This window comes from Danio rerio, chromosome 1 (genome assembly GCF_052040795.2).
Source record: "Danio rerio strain M-AB ecotype USA chromosome 1, GRCz13ab, whole genome shotgun sequence".
Taxonomy (NCBI): domain Eukaryota; kingdom Metazoa; phylum Chordata; class Actinopteri; order Cypriniformes; family Danionidae; genus Danio; species Danio rerio.
The window spans coordinates 46325699-46343929 of record NC_141021.1 but is presented as its reverse complement, the minus strand read 5'-3'; the positions used below and the strand labels follow the sequence as shown (position 1 = coordinate 46343929).

The 18231-nt window shown below is 39.0% G+C and overlaps 3 protein-coding genes across 5 annotated transcripts in view; 2 read left to right on the top strand and 1 right to left on the bottom strand.

The window, feature by feature from the left end:
* Positions 1–18231, bottom strand: part of LOC147837473 (uncharacterized) — a 65676-nt gene that overhangs the window by 41965 nt on the left and 5480 nt on the right. For both annotated transcript variants that reach the window (XM_087237507.1, XM_087237508.1), the window contains exons 2-3: positions 13903–14075; positions 4563–4705 (exon numbers count right to left, since the gene is read on the bottom strand). The gene's annotated coding sequence lies outside the window, so the exon portion shown is untranslated. The remainder of the gene's footprint in view (positions 1–4562; positions 4706–13902; positions 14076–18231) is intronic.
* On the top strand, positions 674–6583 carry scpp5 (secretory calcium-binding phosphoprotein 5). 2 transcript variants are annotated; one of them, NM_001145236.1, is given in 12 exon segments: positions 679–729; positions 803–875; positions 2646–2693; positions 3009–3083; positions 4369–4422; positions 4586–4654; positions 5360–5389; positions 5528–5566; positions 5650–5700; positions 5808–5912; positions 6138–6161; positions 6281–6583. In NM_001145236.1, coding segments are annotated over 10 exon segments (543 nt in total). In that variant the 5' UTR covers positions 679–729; positions 803–821; the 3' UTR covers positions 6156–6161; positions 6281–6583.
* On the top strand, positions 11165–14474 carry enam (enamelin). Its single transcript, NM_001145556.1, is given in 9 exon segments — positions 11165–11219; positions 11313–11372; positions 11469–11492; positions 11987–12064; positions 12156–12188; positions 12277–12315; positions 12820–12855; positions 13516–13578; positions 13671–14474. Coding segments are annotated over 8 exon segments (744 nt in total). The 5' UTR covers positions 11165–11219; positions 11313–11318; the 3' UTR covers positions 14088–14474.

Here is an 18231-nt window from a genome sequence, read left to right as displayed (position 1 = left end):
CCCTTTATTAATCCGGGGTCGCGACAACGGAATGAACCGCCAACTTATCCAGCATGTTTTTACGCAGCGGATTCCCTTCCAGCCGCAACCCATGTCTGAGAAAAAAGTTTAGTATTTACTGTAAAAATTAAATGACAAAAAGTCATTAAAACAAATGTAACATTATGTTACTTTAACTAACATTAATCAGGTTTTAACTAAAGTTTTTTTTATTTTACAAAGTTAACTTAATATTTTGAGTCAGTTTGAGTCAGATGAGATTCCTATTAAGTTCTTTTGATTCAACAAAAAAAGTAGGCTGCAATATTTTTTCACAGTGTATAATAAACATAATCATAAAAAATTCTCCTGATACTGTAATTCTGACAGTTTTCTTGCTGCGATTAAACACCAATAAGCTCATACACAAAACATAACCTCAGTTGCTATTTTTGATAGCGCTGATATGTAGTATCTTCAAAACACAGCTTGAACAGACAGGCTGATGATATCAGCAGTTCCTCAACCGTCATCATTATAATAACAGCCGACAGACGGGCAGACAATGTCTGACTACAGGTCATTTTCTCAATCACCATCTTTCTCCATCCGTGAGCTCATGATGAAGTCTAGCCTGTGCGTGATTGGCTGAGCACTGAGCCTGACACCAAATAAAAGCATCAGTCCCAAATCTATAGCGATTCAACCTGCAGCAAAGGTGACCACGCTGACTGACCCTTCCTGTGCACTGTAAGTGTTTGCATGGCATTATAATTCAGAAATATAGAACTCCTTCTCTGACATCACTGCTTTTGTTTATAAGGTTTGCTGATTCAATAACCATGTGGACGTCTCTCCTGTGTCTTCTGCTGGCCGGTGCAGTGTCCGCCGCTCCAGTAAGTTCAATACACTATACATTCAACAACATATATTTGCTGCTTGTCTAAAATACTTATTTAAATAAGCTGAAACAACAGTTCTGTAGTTTTTTAAGGGAAAACTTTAATGTTTACGTTCAATCAGCTTGAAATTCTAAAAAAAACCCATTAATTAACATAATAGAGTTGCGTTGAGACAAGATGAAGAGATTGTGTGGAATCCAGCATTTTTGTGCAGTGTATTGATGACCTGATTATAAACGCTTTTCTTTTTCTTTTCTTTGTTCACACTAAAACTTTTGCAAACAATGCTTTTTAGCTTGCCATAAAGTGTTTTTTTCTGTCTACATTGTTTTCAATATAAAGAAATCGACACAAAAATACACTTTGAGATTGTTTTGTTGTTCTTTATCATTTAGTGTTTGTAGATTGAAATTAAAATGCATATAAGGGAAAAATTATTAGCCCTCTGATGAAACTTTTTTACCAATCGCTGTTTTATGGAGAGTAACATAATACTTTTAACAACATTTTTTTTTTTTTTGTATTTGCCATGATGGCAATATATAACATTTCAGTACAATGTAAAAAATCCTTACATTTTTAAGCTGAATCAATTTAACCTTATGAGTCCATTGAACTTAAATTATGCTAAACTGACTTAAAACAGCTTGCGTAACTTATAAAATTAAATTAGAACATGATTAACAAGTTACAATGAACTAAAAACATGTTGCCATGACTTATTGATCATATACTTTTTACAGTGTAGTTTTTTTTTTTTGCAAGAGGCTAGTAGCATTGTGCTTTCAGTACAATTTAAAGGCTAAACTAGGTTTATTAAGTTAACTAGGCGCGTTACCGTAGGTAAATTAGCCAAGTCATTGGACAACAGTGATTTGTCTGTTGCCAATAATATATATATATAAATATTTTCATATAATATTATATATTTACATAAATCTTAAGAGGGCTTGAAATTTATTTTAAAAATAAAACAATAAATATAGGTTTTATTCCAGCCAAACTACAATAAAACACTCTCTCTAGAAGAAAAAATATTATAGGAAATACTGTAAAAAGCCTGTACTGTAAAAATCCCTGCACTGTTAAGCAAGAGGGCTAATAATCTTGCCCTCAACTGTATTTTTAAAAGAGGTTTTCTTAAAATGTTTTATATATATTTTATATGCATACTAATATATATTTTTGAATAAGTAATTTATATAAAGTAATATTTGGATACATACATTATACATCTACACTGTAAAAAATCCTGGTTGCCTTAAGTTTTTAAGCTGACTCAAATTAACCTTATGAGTCCACTGATCTTATATAATGTTAAACTGACTTAAAACAGCTTGCGTAACTTATAAAATTAAGTTAGAACATGATCAACTTAAGTTAGTTTAACAAGTTACATATGTTGTCATGACTGATCATATACTTTTTACAGTGTATAAATCTCCACTTCAGAAGCTTTTACATGCACTAAACTTCCAATTCCCGCAGTTTTTCTGAATTATAGAATGTTACTCACACAACTCAAAAAAATCAGTCATTAATAACAAATAAAAACCCAAATTTTCAATCTGACTTCATCCAGGGTTCATATTTGTGTGGTAATTTGCATATCTTGACATAACTGTAATACATAAAAAATGTTTGCAGCTTGACCTAAAGTACTGTATGTTTTTTCACTATTCACCTGCAGTGTCTTGCCTAAAGGCTTGTTTTATGTGTCTGGGATCAGTTTTCATGCGTGTGTATGTTTATATCTCTCTCTAGCTTTCACCGTTTTTCAATTATCTCCCTCATTATGGCAGCCCGAGGCAGGTGGGGTCAACCACACTTCAACATTCTTGACTTTTCCATATCCAAAAACAGCATAAAAGTCTTCAGAAATCTCTTGCTTTGACCATAATCAACACATTGCACTCAGATTCATGATGGAAATAGCTCAGTAATATTACGCTGTATGATGACACACCATTTCATGACATGTGTTTATATGATTTATAGGTTTAACTGACTGTACTGAGGTTGCTACAGAACATACACTCCATGCACTAATTATAAGTGAAGGAAGCATGTGCTTTTTGGGCATATGCTAGAATGGATTTGAACCTCCTTTCATTTGATTTTTTTTAGGGGAATACTGGTGGCTTCCAGGGAATGCCATCACAGCCACATCCTGCTATGAATGCTCCGATCAGCATGGAAATCGTATGGTTTATTTTTGTTGTTTGTAAATATCTTACATTTAACAGTTCAATGTGGTGCCAAGATGTCTTGTAAAATATCCTGGGTATTTTACTTAATCTAGATCTTCTAACCAAAATACTTTATTAGCTTGTTAGGGTTTTATTTACTTAGTATGCTTTATCTAAACTTAGAAATCCTAAAAATAGCTTAAAAAAGATATATATATATATATATATATATATATATATATATATATATATATATATATATATATATATATATATATATATATATATATAACGATTAGCAGTGTGATATGGCTGTATATCGCCACTGGTGGGAGGTGTGTGTTGGCTCGAAGCTGCAGTGCCTTTTTACCCCCCACCAGTGCCAATATACAGACACATCGCACTGCTACTCATGTGTTATTGCATCTATACAACAGTTCGACGGCATAATCATGTGTATAAAAAAGAAAATCAAACGTGGAGACTCTCAAAAACCCTTTTGTACAAGGAACTTCTTTCTACCACAATTCATTTACATCTGCAGCTGATGTCAAAACAGCAGAAACTGTTGCCAGTTCACATCACTTTAGAGTTAGTAACTACTTTGCAAGAATTTTTTTTTTTATTGAATGTAAATAAAAAACATCATTAAAAATTAAAAAATTAAAAAGTATAACTACAATTTTAATTGTAAGATGATACCACAAAAAGCACAATTTAGACATAAACAAAAACAAGCAAACAAACAATATTGTGTTGGTGTAACCTAATGTTTTCAGTTACATTAGTTTAAATCAAATTAAATTAAATGAACCCTGCTAAAACCCTGAGCTTAAACCAGCCTAAGTTTGTTGGTTTGTTTTAGCTGGTTGACCAGCCTGGTTTTAAAAAAGCTTTGGTCATTTCCAGGCTGGTTTCCAGCTAAAACCAGCTTGACCAGCCTAGCCAGACTGGGAGCCCAGCCAAAACCAGCTATGTCCATCATAAACCAGGCAGGTCAAGCTGGTTTTAGCTCGTCATTTTCCAGCCTGACCGGCTAAGATCAGGCTAAAAATGGCTGAAAACCAGCCTGGAAATGACCAAACCCCCTCTAAAACCAGGGTGGTCGACCAGCTAAAACAAGCCAACCAGCTCAGGCGGGTTTAAGCTAATTAAATTATTTAAGTTAAGTTTTGATGGTATAAAATGAAGCACATTTTACACTATCAAAAATGTCAGTTTTTTTAGGTGTTTATATTTTTAAGAGCATTGTTATTATCATCATTTATTAACCTATTCATTTACTTATTTCCACATAGATTTTCCCTCCGCGATTCCCTGCTAATCCAGCAGGAGGAGCAGCGGGAACATCGGTGAGTCTGTGGTGTTTCTTAACTCCCTCAACTCATTTTAGCTTCTTTTTTTAAAAAAAATGCGAAGTCTCAGTTAAATCATTTTAATCAGCAAATGTGTATCAAAAGACTAGAAGATGATGACTAGCATTCATACTCACTGTGTCTCTCTTTCTGTCCTCAGTCATTCCCCACACAAGCGTTCATCAAGTACTCGCTCCCCAAAGCTCCCGGCAGAAAAAGCGTCGAAATCGTGAGTGAAAAGATCCTTTAAGCGCTTTCATAAAACATCCGCCGAGTTGCTCTGAAATATCAGAGATAAACATTCCACATTCAAAATACTACAGTGCTTTTTGATAAATACTATAGTGTTTTTGAACCATAATAAAGGGTATTAGTAGCTTCAACATTGAGGCAAAGTTGGTTTTACATTCACACATTTGAACTTATTATACTTTCAGAAAAGTATTTTCTGCATATTCGAAGTCATATTATTAGCCAATTACTATCAAAGCACAACATGGTTCAGTCAAATAATTATTATGTGAATTCAGGACCAATTATTCAAAATACCTTGGTAAACAATATAAAGAGTGTGTCACAAGTTGTCACGAGTATAAAACCAATTTTACAGCAATATTTGCAATTATGTGTTAATGTAGCCTATTCTATAGCGTACTGATACACTGTAATAAACAATTTTGTCTGATTTAGTTTTTACTAACCGGTGTATTGTATTGTAATATACCGTCTAGTTAAGCTTTCTGAAGTTCAGTAATGGATAGTTTGTTCATATAAGTTGTTGTATCACAATAGCAACTGTAGAATTGCCCTAACAGACTGATTCAAGTACTTTACTATAGTGTGGTTAAAAACACTAGTACATTTACTTCAGTATTTTCTCATGTGAGATTCTTTGACACAATAAAAATTATGATTTTGCTTCTCCATATTGTAGTTTTACCCCTACGACTTCGGTAGAGCTCAGGTAATGAATGTTTTCTTCTGTCAACAATAACAAGCTAATGCTAACAAACATTACTTTTCATTAGTTTATATCACAACTAGCTAATGCTTGCAAAAAGTAGGGTTTTTTTGGCCACACAAATTGTTGTTTTACTTTCAGGATCAACCAAATGTCCCCCTCATACCTCAGCTTCCAAATGTAAATTCCTTAAATTATTTCACTTTTTTACATAAATATTTTAAAAACAAAAGTCTAAAAAGTTTAACATTTAAAATATGCAGATCTTCCCCTTTGACTTGATGCCACAGACAGTTCCTCAACAGCCACCTGTGGTGAGACAATTATACTTAGTTTTCATAATTATATATGTTAAATGAAATTTGATGAAGCATTTAAATCTTTAATTCTCAAATTTATTATACATTTATTTTTTACCCAGAACCCACCATTCCAGGATGGTGCTCCACAAACCCAAGAGCCTCAGCAGCAAACCCAGCCGGAGCAACAGCAGCAGCAGCAGCAGCAACAGGCTCAGACAGGACAGGTGTGTGTATATGTGTGTGTCTGTGTGTGTGAAGCTCAAAACACAACCCTCAGCAAAACTCCGCTGTGACAACATAATTACTCCTTCAGTTCTGCGTTCAGCCAGGATGTGTTCAACCAAAATGAGAACTTGTGAATGTTGTGTGTCAGCAGTAGTTTTGCAGAAATGGCTGATTATGTGCATGTAACACAATTGTTTTAATTGTCTAAAATTTTTTTTCTTCAGGTGTCTACCAGACCATGAAGATCGGTGAGATGTTGCGTCTAATTTTAATTCATAAATCATGATTTATGAGCACATTAGTTGAAGCGTTTCAGCACATCTGTGTCTTTTATTGTTGTTAAACTTGTCGTTTCTTATGCCCGCAGACTCATCTGGGAAGCAGGAAAAAGACATCAAGCAGCAAGAGCAATGAACATTTTTTTTTTCTTCTTGTATTGTTGTTGTCTGATGCTATTTAGAATTAGTAAAAACCTTTACTGGAATAATCATTGAGCTGATTTTGATTTTTAACATGAAGGTGATGATCTACCCATAACACAACTTCTGTAATTGCATGATGTAAAGATAATTAAAAATGATAATTTAACAATCAAACCTTATTTCAATCTCAGATGTCAGTTCTGTATCATGTAGTCCTTTTGTGATTAGTGTAATAAAGTTGATTAAACAAAAACACAGTGAGCTATTTTATTTAATATTGGGGTCGAAGCTATGAAATTTTGAATAGATATTGAATTCATTCATTCATTTTCCTTCAACTTAGTCCCTTTATTAATCTGGGGTCGCCACAACGGAATGAACCACCAACTTATCCAGCATATGGTTTAGGCCACGGATGCCTTTCCAGCCACAATCCCTGTTCTGGGAAACATACACTCCCATTTACACACATACACTATGGACATATTAGCTTATTCCATTCATCTATGCCACAAGTTTTTGCACTGTGGGGAAAACGGAAGCACACCAAGGAAACCTACACAAACATGGGGAGAATATGCAAACTCCACACAGAAACGCCAACTGACCCAGCCGGAACTCAAAGCAGCGACCTTCTTGCAGTGAGGCGACAGTGCTACCCACTTAGCCACCGTGCCACCCCCACTAATAAATTAATATCATATGAAAAAAGACGTGTGAATATTAAACTACAGCTCATACTATTAAAACCTAGAGACATTCAATAGTAACTTAAAAATGTAATAATTTTTACATGGAAAATCAGGAATGATAAATGAATAGTCTCTATTATATAACAGTCAGACCTACATTATGGTAGAAATCAGCTCACTCTTTTATATTTGCTGGCACATTGAGCCCCAACAAATAATGAGATTTTCAGTCTGATAATTATTATAACACTGTTTAATCAGCGCTGCAATTCTGATTCAGTTTTAATTACACATACATGTATTTTTTTTCAGAGGTGAAACATTAGCCAATTTACAACTTTTCAGATTTATTTAATCATTTGCAGCTCTTCGAGTTATTATTGTTGTCCACACAACATCTTGTATATGCCATATCTGTTTATATGTAAGTGCAAAATGCAAACATTTTAGATAAATCTAATCAGATATATTCTAAGAGCAATGTTTAAAGATAATGTACAAATACACATTCGGGTGAATAATACAAAGGCAAATTCATATTCAGGTAAAATGTGCAGTCAGCTATTATAAACAGGGTTTTATCACAGTCTTATTTCACTGTTGTATATTTTTGCTTTTGCACTGGGATATATTAAAATGTGTGAAGTTGAAATTGGCCGTATTGTATGTATGTGAATGAGTGTGTTTGGATGTTTACCAGTACTGGGCTGCAGCTGGAAGCGCATCCGCTGTGTATGTGCTGGATTGGTTGACAGTTTTAATGACCCCTGATGAATAAAGAAACTAAGCCGAAGGAAAATAATGACTGAAAAGCCTTATACTGTGCATTTTTAGGAGCTGTTTCCACACACACACACACACACACACACACACACACACACACACACACACACACACACACACACACACACACACACACACACACACACACACACACACACACACACACACACACACACACACACACAGACACACACACACAATATCAAATGGAGTATATGTTACTTCATTGTGAGGGTATTTGCCAACATGAGCATAAAAACAGATGTATTCAAAATGTTTAGGGCTAAAAGTCTTACAAAAAGTTTATTGTATAAGGATGCAATTCTGCATGTGTTTTCTCTGTATGCACACAATCACACCTGATTTGACCATGTTGCTAAGAAAGCAAGTTTATAGAAGACAATGAACATGACAAATTAACATGATGTCTCATTTTATATCTGTATCCCTTTACATTGTAATGTAATGTGTGCATTTACATACATACATACATACATACATACATACATACATACATACATACATACATACATACATTTGTCATGCGTGACCATAGACCCAAAGCGTTTCACAATCATGAGGGAGGTGGGGGTTCTCTCCATACCAACACCAGTGTGCAGCATCCACTTGGTTGATGCAACGGCAGCCACAGAACAACGGCGCCAGAGTGCTCACTTCATACCAGCTATAGTTGGAGTGGAGAGACAGTGATACAGCCAATTTGGTGGATGAGGATGATCGGGAGGCCGTGATGTGTAAGGGCCTAAGGAGGGAATTTGGCCAGGACACCGGGGTTACACACCCTACTCGTCATGAAAAGTGCCATGGGATTTTTAATGACCACAGAGAGTCAGAACCTCGGTTTAATGTCTCATCTGAAAGATGGCGCTCACTGACAGTATAGTGTTCCCTTCTCTATACAGGGGCATTAAGACTCACACACACTGTTTGAGCGCCCCCTGCTGGCCTAACTAACAGCACCCGCCCCCCCTCTGCTTTATAAGTTTCGTCCGTGACATCCCCCCCTTCACCCCCTGCTCTTCAATTTTGTCCGTGACATACCCCAGCCCCCACTCCCCACGCCAAAATTATAATCTATAAAAACTATAAAAACTATAAACTATAAAAACTATAAACTATAAAAATTATAGAGGTCCACACAATTAACCCAAGTTGCCCCACCACAAATCAATTAAGTTTATACATTTTAGTGGACTGAACAAACAATTATGTTGTCCCACAAAATCTCAAGAATTGTGTTGCTTCAGCTCAATTTAAGCAGTAAGTAGTTTGAACAAGCAGCAAAATCATGTACACTGTAAAAAAACACAATCGATTTGTGTTGAGTAAACATGAAGGAATTAAGTCAACATGAAAAAATGTAACAAAACATTTCAGTTGTCTAAAAAACCTCAAGAATTGTGATGTTTTTAGCTCATTTTAACGAGGTAGTTTGAACAAACAGCAAACATCATTTTTTGAGTGTACTATGGTAAGCCATTTCTACCAAATTGAACAGTAGTTTTTACAGTGAAATGTTTAGCAATAATGAGCATTAAATTTTCATTCATTTATTCATTTTATTTTTGGCTCAGTCCCTTTATTAATCTGGGGTCACCACAGCGGAATGAACCGCCAACTTATCCAGCGTATGTACGCAGCTGATCTCTGGGAAACATCCATACACACTCATTCAAACACATACACTACGGACAATTTAGCCTACCCAATTCACCTGTACCGTGTCTTTGGACTGTGAGGAAAACTGCACCCGGAGGAAACCCACACAAACACGGGGAGAACATGCAAACTCCACACAGAAATGCCAACTGACCCAGCCGAGGCTCGAACCAGGGACCTTCTTGCTGTGAGGGGGCAGCACTATCTACTGCACCACCGCATCATAATAATTCATAATTTCTCAGAATTATTATTATTATTTTATTATTATTATTATTATTATTGTTTATTAATATTATTTGGTTAGATAAACTAGAGATTATTCATTTATTAATCTTCCTTTGGCTTAGTGTCTATTTCCAAGATCACCACGATGGAATGAACCGCCATATATTCCAATATATGTTTTATGCAGTAGATGTCCTACTAGCTGCAACCCAGTATTGGGAAACACCCATACACTCATTCACACACAGTTATACACTACGAACAATTTAGTTTTTTCAATTCACCTTTGATGCATGTCTTTGGCTGTGGAGGAAACCAGAGCACCCGGAGGAAACCTACGCGAACACAGGGAGAACATGCAAACTCCACACAGAAATGCCAACTAGTTTAGTTGGGACTCAAACCAGCAACCTTAATGCTGTGAGGCAACAGTGCTAACAACTAAGCCAACGTGCCATCCATAAAGTAGAGTTATTTCCACATACATCCAAGTTGTTATATCCTTAAAAAAGATGTATTTAAATGTGTATTGTTTTAAAACATATATTCATTGTACTTAAAATAGATCGGCCTTTTTGGAATCTATTAATAGAAGTTTAAAATATGATAAAACAAGTAAACAATCTATAAAAAGCTGTAACCATTGAAACCTGACGCTAAAAAAAAACATTACTTACAAGAGTTCAAAGGACAACTCTAAAAAAAAAAAAACCTGACCCTGTAAAAATAAATGTCTTGTCCGCAAGAATGACTGAAGGGGATCCAGATTACATGTTCTCCCTTGCCTGACTATTTTAAGCACCGCAGGAGGGTATCTATAAACCTTTTATGCTCACTTTTCGTTTTATGTTATCAGATAGAAGGGATCCTGGATCAGGATTCCCTAAAGCACAAAGCACACCAACCCTCGTAAAGCTCCAAACTGCATAGTAAAGGGATGAAAAGCACAGACGACAACAACACTAAAAAAGATGTCAGTGTGGTCTCAACAACAAGAAGCCAAAAAGATTTACACATCTCCAAAATGAATCAGCAAGAAAGCCATGCATAACGTCTATAATTAAGAAGATGCAGAAGAATGTGTGATTGAGCCTCTATTGTGAAGATCTGTTTTAATTAGGTTGATCAATTTGGCAGGCGCCCACAAGTCCCGCACTGTCACGGGCCCCCTGAACGTCATACCCATGCAAACTTCATCAAACACCACAGACAGACAAACCCTCCTGTCTGCTAGACAATTTCATTTTTTCGTCTGTCTTTTTGAAGAACTGTGCACCAAGCAGAATTTCACAGCGTATAATTACACATAATGGCTCATTAACAGTTGTAATTCCAACCTAGTTTTAAGAATAAGGGCAAAAAATAGATTTCACTCGTTCCTGGGAGATGATTGGCCTCTTTTGGGATCTGCCAAGTATATATAGCAGTCTTTTCCAGTGCTTGTTCATTCCTCTTTAATCTCAGAGAAGTCAACCAGCTGTACTAGGGACCTCCCGAAGAGGTAAGCTTAATATTTTTGGAAAAAGTTGCTGTCAGAATTGAATGGTTCACCAGTAAAAGGCTTGTGTTTATTTTTCTTTCTGTGGATAATAAGAGCAATATGAAAGCTGTGGCGCTGTTGATGTGTTTGCTGGGCTCTTCACTAGCTGCCCCTGTGAGTTCTTGTTTATCATTTTCTGTCAGTTTAAAGTAGAATAACTGTCAGACCGAAATGTTTTATAGCATCTCATTCTTGCTTTGTGGATTTTAGGCCCCTGACAGTGGCAGTAATGAGGTAAGATCAGTTAAGATCTGATATCTATTCATATTTGCACAATAGGGGTCTTAGGTGGAATTGATGGTTCATTTAGCATCCATTGAAGCTTTATATCTCACAAAAGTTTCTTTAGATTGCTTCAATGCTCTTTACGCTATAAGAAACAAATGATTCTACTTATTTAAAGGCTATTTAAAGGCATAGTTCACCAAAAATGATTTTTTCCCGTCAAAAACTAGAATTTCTTTCCTAAAAAAAAGAAGGTATACTGAAAAATGCTGGTTGCTTGGACCTATTGACTCCTATGGTAGTTTATTTCCTACTATGGAAGTTCAGCATTCTTCAAAATATCTTTTTTTATGTAGAAGAAACTCATAAATGTCAAAAAACACATGAAAGAGAAAAAAATATGTGAGGTAATTTTCATTTTTGGATGAACTAATAGTTAAAGTTCCAGAAGTCTTCCGAACATTAATTTCTAAATTACTCATATTGCATTTTCTCATGTGCAGCAGGCAATTGCTAGTCATGCAAACACAGCTTTGCAGTTGATGGAGCTCTACAGAATGCTAGGACAGCTGCGGCAACAGGTTTGTTCAATGATAAAAAGGCTAAAGACTTAGAGGATTTAAATATTATTATCATTATATGACATTATCTGATATGCTTCATGTATTTCAGGGATATGGTGCTGTTGCTGGTCCTCAACTGCCTGTATGTTAGATATTTAATCCCTTCAACATACTTTAAACACTTTATTGTATGAACATGTTTAGCTTTATGGAATTTCTGTTCCTCACAGGCCGCACCTGCAGCTCCCGTAGATCCTGCTCCTGTTGATGTAAACCACTCTTATTCTTTAACAATCAATTCCTTAGGAAAATCACCCATTTAATATAGTAAATGTGTAGTAACCATGGTTTTTCTTCATTATATTTAATACCACGGTTTAGCTGTTGTTAAAATCATGGCTTAACTGACAGGAAATTGGTTTAATTTGGGTCACTTTATTTTGATGGTTCGTTTGTTGTTACATTTCATCTACATGTCAACTAATTCTTATAAGATTATAAGTAGACTGTTAGGTTGGGGTTGGGGTTAGGCTTAAGATTAGGGTTAGTGTAAGTTGACATGTATTTGCAAATTTTCTTATTGTCGGTTTAGCAGTTTAGCAACAGATATTAAGCAGACAGTCTACTAATACTCAAACGGACCATCAAAATAAAGGGTTACCTTAATTTGTTGTAAAATCATGGTTATTTTTTGCTAAACCATAAAATTTTTGCTGCTTGATGATGAACTATAGATCTCTGAAAACATTTTTGAATATATTTTCTATTCACAGACCCAGCCTCAGGTTTCACCTCAAGTACCTCAGCAGGTTAGCCGCATGCTAATACTATTTATTTTTACTCAGAAACTAATAGCATATTTTGTAAATACTGAAAAAAGAAATAGACTGAAATAGTATTTCCTATTGAAACATAGTCCAAGTATACTGTATTTCATGCAGGAATAAAACCCAAAACATTTTTACAGTCCAGCTGAAACGTCAGTGTACTGATGTTAGCGTATCAAAGTCCTTGCTAATGCTGTTTGCAAAATATGCTAATTCAATACAGAGCTTAAACGACTCACATTTTCAGTTTGTATAGTAGCATTTAATTTAAATTATGTAAACTATTAAATTGCTCTCTAGGTCCTAAAAAGATCGAAGTAAGGTACTTTAGCATTTAGCTAGGTTTTGCTAGCAAAAACTACAATGTGGCAGTACACTCTTACATAAGAAATTTCTTTATAGGCAATAATATTTCTATAGACAATCTTTAACATCCATAAAATCTTTCCATTGGACCAAAAAGATTATTTTTAAAGAAAAAAAAAAAGATTTCCTAATTTATTTATATGACTGAATAACAGTTGTTTCTTGAAACTGCTACAAAAGCTGCATTTGTTTTGTACTGTATTTAAGGCTGGCAATACTGTAAGTTGTGATTAAGAGTGTTTTGTGTTTACATGTCACTTTGAATATGTCTTTCAGGGATTTTTCTTCAACCCTGCTGCTTTCGCGCCCACAGGAGACGGATCTGATGAGGAAGTTGCAGTAGGTTATTGCATCTTATCAAAACTATATCACAGATTTTTAATTACAATATACATTTATGAGGTTGCATCCCACTGTCCTATCTACTCTAGCCACAGTATCGTGGATTTTACCCACACTATGGTTACCACCAGCCTGCCCAGCCAGCAGCTCCATTGAACTCAGATGAGGCTGAGGGAGCAGAAGCAGAGGGTGCAGAGGCAGAAGCTGGTGCTGAAGCTGGTGCTGAAGCTGGTGCCGAAGCTGGAGCTGAAGTTGGAGCCGAAGCTGAACCTGCTGGAACCGCTGCCACTGTTGATGCTGCTGCTGCCAATGAGATCCTACCTGTTGATGTCGCTGAACCAGCTGCTGATGTCATCGCTGCTGCCGTTGCGGCTGTAGATCCTGCCCTCAGCCCAGAGGCCCCGGCTGTGGCAATGGAAATCGACACCACTGTTGTTGGGCCTGATGTGGCTGCTGGAGAGCAGGTGTTGATGGCCGAAGCTCCTGATGCTGCTCTGTCAGTGTAGTAAGAGAGGGATGATGACAAGCCATGCCCCCAAGATCATAACCAATCGGTGACATCGCTAAAATTAAGGCCACGCCTTTGTGGTCTAAATAGCACAGGGACTTGGCTAGAGCAAGGGGGAGCGCAAGACTGGCTTGCTGGAACCAAAAGTGGCACATTGCTTGTGTTTTGTGTGAAAATAATTCCTGGCAGATGATGATTTATAATAACCTCACTGTACGAATTGAGCCGATACTGCTGCAGACAGCGTTACTTTTCAATGTCTTTTTTCTTTCTTTCAGTTTCTTAAAATAAAATGTCTTTTTTTCTTACTGCAATTTTAATGTCTTTTTTATCAGCTGAATTGTAACTTTGTAACACTTGAAAAATAAAAATGGACAAAATTTAATTTTGTGTGAAGAAACCAATCACTACAATGGTGCAAGGTAATATAATTAACATGTGAAAGCCTGTTTTATGCAGTGTTGAGGAAAGTTCTTTTTAAAAGTGATGTGTTACAGTCTCGCTTAAAAAAAGTAACTAAAAGTGATACCTTTTGCTTTTTAAGGAATGTAATGTGAAAATATGGTCATGTCCAAACGCATATTTATTCATCAGTTTTGGACTATTCTAGTGTATACTATACTATAAACAGTTCGGATTATCCTTATGAACACCCCAAAACGCACTGTGATTCATATTAAGCTAATGCCAAAACAACAGGGGGCGATGATTACAATTTTTACACAGGGTTCATATCAAACAGGGAATCTGCTTGTTAAGTCTTGACATATCGGTGACATATGAAATATTACTTTATGACCACTTTTTAGTCCTATGGCACATTAAAGTGAATTTCATATAAAATCATGGTGTACACAACAGTTATGCTGCATCACAAATACCAAAATTGTAACAATTTATAAGAAATGAATCACTTTCTGGCCATCTGATATTAGGCATAGATGTATATATTGCGATCATGATTTTCGAAAGTATGACATCGTTTTGTAAACATTTACCATTTGATGAGTTTCCCCATACAGTTTGATAAATCGACTGGACCCGGAAGCCGCTTAATAAGCGTTTAATTAGCGTTTTGTGAGTCAGTGCAAACGTGAGAACAGAGGGGGTTTACCGACCCGCTCCATGAACAACACAGAATACGCTATACACTTACTGTGTACATGCAGAATTTGTCTCATTCATGTCTTCGATATTTGGTGTGAACCCAGCCATGTTGGCCAATCGGAAAGCAGAAAACAGCATATATGCTGACGCCATGAGGTGAAAACGTTCGAGGTTACTAAAGTAACCCTTCGTTCCCCGAGGAGGGGAACGGAAGCACTATAAGTGGATTTGATTTGTAAAATCCACGCATTGGGAGGTTCGGTTCAGAAGCTACTCGTCTGAAAGAGTATTGAACGGTTAAGAATGAATTGGCAGCGCAAGCCTGCGCAGGTGAGCGGCATAAGCAATCAACTGAGTATATAAGCTCACCTGGCGCCAGCAGACGCTATCCTTTTTAAGCTGAAGAGACTTTCAACAGCTAAGGGACAGTCATTATGGCGACGGAGTATAGTGCTTCCGTTCCCCTCCTCGGGGAACGAAGGGTTACTTTAGTAACCTCGAACGTTCCCCTTCGGGGGGAACTTCAGCACTATAAGTGGATTTGATTTGTAAAATCCACGCATTGGGAGCCCATTGAAAGCGCCATAATGACTGCACCTTACCAACACCCCCGATGAGGAGATAGTCAAGCAAGCGTGACGCACCCGCATCATGGGGGGCGCGGTCCTCCAACGTGTCCCTGGCCCTAATTTATCCTACTTCAACAGAAGTTTTACGGATTTAGATATATTTTTTGGGAAGTCGTGAGCATCTAGATAATTCTAGGAAAATACGACAGTACGTTGGGAAGCGTGCAATCCCGATAGGGAGGACGCTGCGGAGGCCATCCGTTACCCAAGGGGGGATAGATGGCAGAATTTACATATGGACTAGCCCTAAAAAGGGGGAGTACGCATAGCAAAAGAGTGGTTAGCGGGGAGGGAAGACACGGGTCCGCCCAGGGGGGGGACTTAACCGTGGCGGAATAAGCATATGGGATCGCCTAGTGGGGATCACGCATAGCAGGCACCTTTACCCAAAACGCGGGCTGACCAGCGGGCAGACCTACAACGTAGTGGGCCAGCAAGTGACTCCTCCGCTGAGTCAGTGCTGGGGGCCACGGAGGAATCTGCAGGGCTCACCTGACGGGGAACTTTACTGACAGATAAAAAGGCGCACGTATCTCCGTGTTAGGGAAAATGGCGCAGCAAGCGTGTTTCAACACCCTACCGAATTGTTTCCTCAATCACCAAGGGTTACCTAATACCCTTGAGGAAACCGGCTCCACTCGCAGATTGTAAAACCTTGCAAATGTGTTGGGTGTCACCCAGCCCGCAGCTCTACAGAAGTCTGTTAGAGGGGCGCCGCGTGCGCGCGCTCGAGAGGATGCGAAACTCCGAGTGGAGTGCGCACGCGCTCTCGGGGGACGCGGCTTATCTCGGCTCTGATAGTGAAAGAAAGGCATCCACAATCTAGTGGGAACTTATTTCGATACGGCACTTCCCTGCTGCCGACCGTTATAACAGACGAAGAGCTGCTCAGATGATCTAAACTCTGAGTGCGGTCCGGATAATACGCAAAACGCGAACTGGACAATAAAGAAGGGCTGGGTCTGCCTCCTCCGAGGGCAGCGCTTGCAGGCTCACTACCTCGTATTAAAATGGAGTGGTAGGAACCTTGGGCACATATCGCGGGCGGGGTCTCAGGACGTGAGAGAAGCCAGCCCAATTACAGGCACGAGTCACTGACCGAAAAATGCCTCCGGGTCCCCGACCCTCTAATCGATATCAACGCGACCAGCAGAGCTGTCTTCAGGGACAGAAAGATACTGAGTCGAGGATCGAAGGGATCTGACGCGGCTTGTGTAGCGAGGGCGAGATCCTAAGAGGGCATGAGAGGGGGCGGGATGGATTAATTCGCTTAACGCCCCTGAGGAACCGGATGATGAGGTTATGCGTTCCCACGGTGCTGCCAGCCACCGCGTTATGAGAGCGGAGATGGCAGCCACGTAACCTTGAGTGTGGAGGGCGACAGCCTGCTCTCCAGCTTCTCTCGGCGTAAAGAAAGCACAACGCTGATCTGGCAAATTACGGGGGTCTTCTCAGCGAGAGACACACCATTCAGTGAATAGACTCCACGTCAGGGCATAGGCGCGCTCGGGGAGGGGGCTCTAGCCCGAGTGACGGTATTAGCCACCGCAATCGGAGGTTACCTAAGTCTTCCTCGCGTCTAAAATCTCTTCAAAGATCGGCGAGGGTGCCAGGTGGTGCCCTGTCCCTGAGAGAGTAGGTGCTCTCTCGAAGGGACTGCCAGGGGAGGGCTATCGCGAGGGAGAGCTCTGACATCCAGGTCCGGTTGAGCCAGAGGGGCGCAACCAGCAACCTGTTCCTCGTCCTCTTCCTGACCTTGCACAGTAACTGCGCGAGCAGGCTCACTGGGGGAAACGCGTATTTGCGCGTGCCCCGAGGCCAGCTGTAAGCCAGTGCATCCGTGCCGAAAGCACTCGGTCAGGGAAAGAACAACTAGCAATGAGCGATCTCGGGGGAAGCAACAGATCGATCTGGGCTTCCCCGAATCGCGCCCATATCAGCTGAACAGACTCGGGGTGGAGTCTCCATTCTCCAGGACGCAAGGCTGCCGTGAGAGCACATCGGCTGCACGGTTGAGCTTGCCTTAATATGAATGGTGTGCAGCGATTTCAGCCGCGGATGACTCCAGAGGAGCAGACGGCGGGCGAGCTGAGACATGCGGCGAGAGCGCATACCCCCTATACGGCTGATATACGCCACCGCCGCCGTACTGTCTGTCCTGACCAGCACGTGTTGCCGCTCCAGCACCGGAAAAAAACGGTGGAGAGCGAGGAACACTGCCAACAGCTCCAGGCGATATGCCAATGCAACTGGGTACCTTTCCACAGGTCCGCAGCCGCATGCCCGCAACGCACAGCCCCCCAGCCCGTGTTGGAAGTGTCTGCTGAAACGACAACAAGACTGGACGCCTGTTCTAGAGACACCCAGGCCTGTAGGAACGAGGGGTCGCTCCAAGGGCTGAGGGTG